Raw genomic sequence first — 6,000 nt, 5'->3', positions numbered from 1 at the left:
GAGACGCCTCCACCTCCTTCTCGTCGCGGAACTCTGGCAGCGTCTCGAGGCAGAAGACGATGATCGAGACGAGGATGACGACCACCGACACGATGGCGATGCCGCGCGCCGCGCCCGAGCTCTCGGGGTACTCGAAGAGGAGCCAAACGTGGCGCTGGAACTCGCTCGCCGGCATCGGCCTCTCATCCTCCTCCTCCTGCCTCGCGTAGCCCTCGTCCTCCCGGTAGCGCACCATCGCCTCGTCGCCCAGCTCGTAGAACCTCACCTCCTCGGCGAAGATGTCGAAGGGCACGCTCGCCGGCCGCCGCAGCCTGCCGCCCGACTGGTAGTAGTAGAGGATGGCATCGAAGCTGGGTCGGTTGCGATCGAAGAAGTACTCGTTGCGCAACGGGTCGAAGTAGCGCGAACGCCGATCCGCGTCGCCCAGCAGCGTGTCGGGGAACTGCGCCAATGTGCGCAGCTGCGTCTCGAAGCGCAGCCCCGACACGTTCACGAGCACGCGCTCGCAACCTTCGTGATGGTGGTGATGCTGGTGGTGATGCTGCAGCAGCACGCCAGATGCTTCTCCGACACCTCCACCATCATCATCATCGTCACCACAGCAACCATAGCCGCCTCCTGCTGTTGCTGCTGCTGATGATGCTGCTGCTGCTCTACACGACTCCGCGTCGCCGTGTCTCGGCTCCATTCTCTCGTCTCACGCATCTCCAAGCTCAGCGCTTCCTCCCTCCTCCTCCTCCTGCTCTTCCCGCTCCCGTCGCTACGGCTGCTTCTCTCCCCTCCTCGTCCGCTCGTCCCGATGGCACGCTGAGACCCCCACGGGCAGATGTGAGGCTGGGAGGCGGTGGCATCTGCGTCGATAGCAAGCAGCAGGCGCGTTCGTCACGAAGAGCGCGGTGGTGGATAGAGCGGAGTAGTCGTGGTTGCCCCTCCTCTGTCTCCTCCTCCTCTTCCTCCTCCTCCTCCCCCCCACTCCTCCTCCTCCTCCACTCGCCATCGTTGGCTCCTGCTGTTCTTTGTTTCTGCTGCTGCTCCTGCTGCTGCTGCTGCCCGTGCGGTTTGTTTGGATGCGAGATGACGGGAGAGGCGAGGGATTGACGGTGCGCAGCGGAGAGCCAGCCACCGCTGGGTGGTTGTTGTGGTTGTTGTGCTGCTGCTGCTTGGTGGTGGTGGTGATGGTGGTGTTGTTGTGTTCAAGTGGTGGATCCAAGGGGGGGGGGAGGATGGAGAAGGGAGGGGGTGATGGGGCGATTGCCGCCCCCCCACACACACACAGGTTGAGACACGACCAAACAAACACATTTTGTTTTATTAATATTTAACAGACAAAATACATTGACTGCGTTTTTTGTTTCGTATTTACTAATGCAGGGCTCTTATTTTTTTAAGCTTTAAATGTAGGGTGACATCCACCCACCACCACCACCACGTCCTCCCCCCCTCCACCCCGACCCTCTGAAATCCCCTCGAGAGGAGCGGCTCCGTCTCCACGCGGAAGTCACCCCGCACCTCCCGCGTGGAGACGGAGCGACTTTTCGATCCCAAAATCGCCGCTCATGCAGCCGCGACCCGCCACGATCGCAGGAGGCGGCAGTGGCTGACCCCCCCCCACTACCCCCCACCGCAACCAGCCCTTCATCCAGCAGTGGAGTGACTGGTCGCAAGGATGATGATGGTGGTGGTGGTTGTTGTTGATGGGGAAAGAGGAGGAGAGGAGGGAGCGGTGGCGCAGCGGTTAGCGCCACGCAGCGCTACGAAACATGCAACGCCGAGATCGATTGACGCACACGGCCACCAAGACCGGCAGTGACGATTTATCTGAACCGGTCCCGGGCCTCACCTAGGTCGACTCAGCCTCAAATGAGCACCCGGTGCGTTGTGTAGTAAACATCGCCACTAGGGAGACAAAGGCGGCCGGGCGTGGTGCTGGCCACCCACCCCCTCGTGCGCCGTGCCGGCCTTCATAGGCTGTTCGCTGTAGCAGCACTTGACCCTACAGTCTGTTAATGCTATACGGGGGTGGGGGCTCTTTTGTCTTTGTACGTTGAACTTCTTTAGCACCGTACGTAGCCGACCGTGATAACCGGAGGTGAGGATGGAAGGAAAACAAACTAAACAATGTACGTTGAACTTTTTTCGCACCGTACCGTCGTAGCCAGACCGTGCTAATCGGATGTGCGGTGGGGTGGGTGGAGGGGTTACTCCAACATCTTCCGAAATGTTTCGATTTCAATTTAGATTTTTAAAGCTTTCGTGATTGCAGGGATTCATATTGTTGGTTCTTTCGGTAAAGTCACGTAGAAGGGAAGTATAAAAATCATAAAAATGTAACATATTTATTTTATCATGTTTTATTTTATTTTTTATTTTATTATTTCCCTTCGACGCGACTCTTCTGAAATTCATACATGAAATTAAAATTAATACAAATAATTAATTTTAATTAAAAATTAATAAAAATAATAAATTTTTATTTCATTTTTTACCTACGTGACTTTACCGAAAAAAACAAGAGTATGAATCCTTGCAGTCACGAAAGCTTCAAATCTAGAATCTTCTGAAAGTGTTTAAGCGAGCGCTGAAGAGGAGGCGAAATGAGAGGCCGAGTTTCTCGACTCTCAAAGTCTCCTCGATGGCTCCATCTGGTTGACGAAGGCACCTTCCCCCCCCCTCTCTCGCGAGGCAGTGGGCGCCAGGAGATGCACCGATGGACAATTTAAATGAAAAAATAAACACATTCCTGCGGAGGGAGCTGGTAGGAACGTTGGGTTGCTCAGTCAATGGCCAGGGTCAACGGCGGCGTGGTGTATTCCGCAAATATGGCCGACTGTGAGGGCGGGCACAAGCCCGGCGTGAGTAGGTTAAACGTTGAGTTTTATAAGGGCACCACGGGGTGACCAGCCCCTCCCCACCCAGCCCCACCCCTCCCACCCCCCATCCAGCCCCATCCTCCCCACCCAGCCCCTCCCCACCCTGCCCCTCCCCACCCTCCCCTCCCCACCCAGCCCCTCCCCACCCAGCCCCCTCCCCACCCAGCCCCTCCCCTCCCTCCTCCCACCCAGCCCCACCCTTCCCACCCAGCTCCTCCCCACCCTCCCCACGCAGCTCCTCCCCACCCTCCCCTCCCCACCCAGCCCCTCCCACCTCCCACCCAGCCCCACCCACCCTCCCCACCCAGCTCTTCCTCACCCTCCCCACCCAGCCCCTCCCTCCCCACCCAGCCCCTCCCTGCACGACGGACACAATAATACCCTGTGGGCTGGTGTAACCAGGAGGTTCCTACCAGTATAAACTCTAAATGTATTTATACTTTCACCTGCGCTGTAGCTCTTTTTAAATCCTTTATATTAAGTTCGCTTGCTTGCTTGCTTGCGTGCTTGCTTGCTTGCTTAGGACCGTGCAAATCTTTCGGTCGTTTTTTAACCCACTTCCCGTGATCCAATCGAGCTGACATTTTCCACACAAACTCGTTGTGCGAGACAATTAATGTTCGTGAAAAAAAATTCCCCAAATTTTACACTTTTTAGGCAAAACAAATGTATTTTACATATATTCAAATATAACTCATTCATGGCTTTGGCTGAACGTCACAGTGTAAAAGCCCAGAGCGTAACCCCTCCACAGGCCGTGGCAGAGTAGCGCAGTTGGTAGCGCCCTCGCTTCCCATGCCAAAGGTCGCGGGATCGATCCCCGCGTCCTCCACAGGCGAATTTATTTTTAAATCCTTTATATTAAGTTCGCTGCCACGCATATAAAGGATTTATAGTGAAAAACTTTGTTTTTACGGGTTATACTTATTAAATCCTTTATATTAAGTTCACTTGCTTGCTTGCTTACGACCGTGCAAATATTTCAGTCGTGTTTTAACCCACTTCCCGTGATCCAATCGAGCTGACATTTTGCACACAGACTCGTTGTGCGTGACAATTAATGTTCGTGAAATTTTTTTTCCAAAATTTTACACTCTTTAGGACAAAAATATTATATTTAATTACCAATTGCTTAATGGTGCCATGCAATCATCTGACCCATAGGTGGCAGCCATCTCAAGCCAGAGGACGAGAGGACTCTAGCCGCCACGCATATAAAGGATTTATAGTGAAAAACTTTGTTTTTACGGGTTATACTTGTTATTATTATTTTACGCGCTTTTGTTTAACTCACTCTGTCTGTTGTCGTAGTTGTTGTTGTCATATCCTCAAATATTGTAACTCAATTTCAACCCACTTCCCAATGTGGTATCGATTGCAAACTTCGTATACTTATGTCATACTGATGACAATAATATATTCTATCATAAAAAAATAGAAAAAAGTTTTTTAAACATTCTTTTTATATGTCATGTTTCGCCTTGGGTCTAATTGTTCACGCTCAACTGACGTTGGCTGAAAAGCCACCACTGCCCCTTACGTTACGGCAAGCTTCGGGACCACTTCCTGGAGTCGTGCAGTTCTTCCATTACGAGTACGGTACATTTCATTAAGGCGTGTTGAAAAAAAAGTTTTTTTAAATGTTAATTATTCAGAAGCGACTTTGCCATCACGAATGAGAGCTCAACAAAGTGGCCTTGTCTTTGGGACATTTATAGCAGCAAAATCGAATCTAAATAATAATCTCAATATCCGGTAGAGGCTGCTCAGAAAGTTACAACAATAAACAAAACGCACGCACAAAAAAACTAAGTAAAAACTAAGTTTTTCACTATAAATCCTTCATATGCGTGGCATCGGTTTTATTTTATTATTCATTTCTGTTTTTCTTGAGTAAGAGTTTCATTTTTATCACATTGGTATTTTAAATTAAATATGAAAAAAAAAATTCCTAAAAAGTGGAAAATTTTGGAAAAAAATTTTCACGAAAATAAATTGTCACGCACAACGAGTCTGTGTGCAAAATGTCAGCTCGATTGGATCACGGGAAGTGGGTTAAAAAACGACCGAAAAATTTGCACGGTCGTAAGCGCGCAAGCAAGCAAGCAAGTGTTCTTAATATAAAGGATTTAAAAACACACGATGGGAGTGTAAAGTATAAGAAAGGTCATAATCACTAAAAATAAACTCTTTTTTATTATTTTTTAACCAGGTAAGACCCCACTGAGCTATGCTGTTCTTTTAAAGAAGCGACCTCGCCCGTCACAGATGACAGCTCGACGAAGAGAGTGGCTCATTATCGTCGCGTGGACATTCACAGCAGCCGCAGACTCGAAGCGCGTGACGTCGGTTCGAAATGTGGAGGGGAAAACCGGAGGACCCGGAGAAAAATCCACGCGACCACGGGGAGAGAGAGACACCGAAAACTCCAAATATACAGCAGCAGGCATCAGGGATCGAACCCATGACCTCCTGCGTACCAGGCGAGGTAGTTAACATCTCCTAGCCACCGTGATGATGATGAGAGACGCAAACTCCAAATATACAGCAGCAGGCGTCAGGGTCGGGATCGAACTCATGACCTCCTGTGTGCCAGGCGAGGTAGTTAATATCTCCTAGCCACCGTGATGATGATGAGAGACGCAAACTCCAAATATACAGCAGCAGGCGTCAGGGTCGGGATCGAACTCACGACCTCCTGTACACCAGGCGAGGGAGTTAACATCTCCTACGACGATGCTGATGATGGAATCTTGATGATATCCTCCGCCAAAGATAATTCCCAATTTCCGCGCAAAGGAATCCTGCCGGCAGATAACAGGAGTCGTTTGCGTTTTAGATTATTGATGTCTTCCCCTACTTTGAAGCCTATCCTCTTATTGATGTGAGCCAGCTCCAGGCATGCTTCTCGGAGGCTCGCAACGGGACACAACGGCGGAGATCGGTCCCGTGCCCTCCCTCTCTCTCTCTCGCTGTGTCTCTCTTTTTTTTTACGATCAGTTGGAAACAAGAAGATGGCTCGGTGTAATCGGCACTTTGCTTCGTTCATCATTTCGTAAATTTTTTTGTTGACATTTTTAAACTTTGCTTTATGTAAACCCTCACCTCTCGCTCACTCTCTCTCGCTCGC

General features: G+C 50.5%; 1 protein-coding gene across 1 annotated transcript in view; it reads right to left on the bottom strand.

Annotated features, from left to right (window-relative positions):
- The window catches only part of LOC144951881 (potassium voltage-gated channel subfamily A member 3-like), a 22,777-nt gene extending 21,854 nt beyond the window's left edge, over window positions 1–923 (bottom strand). The window contains exon 1 of the mRNA XM_078882229.1: window positions 6–923. Within this exon, the coding sequence (XP_078738355.1) occupies window positions 6–688 (683 nt within the window). The 5' untranslated portion in view covers window positions 689–923. The remainder of the gene's footprint in view (window positions 1–5) is intronic.
- Window positions 924–6,000: the final 5,077 nt, after the last annotated feature.

The sequence above is a fragment of the Lampetra fluviatilis genome, chromosome 64 (genome assembly GCF_964198595.1).
Source record: "Lampetra fluviatilis chromosome 64, kcLamFluv1.1, whole genome shotgun sequence".
Lineage (NCBI taxonomy): Eukaryota > Metazoa > Chordata > Hyperoartia > Petromyzontiformes > Petromyzontidae > Lampetra > Lampetra fluviatilis.
Note: the sequence above shows the minus strand (reverse complement) of the source record. Positions and strands in the feature narration are given on the sequence as shown.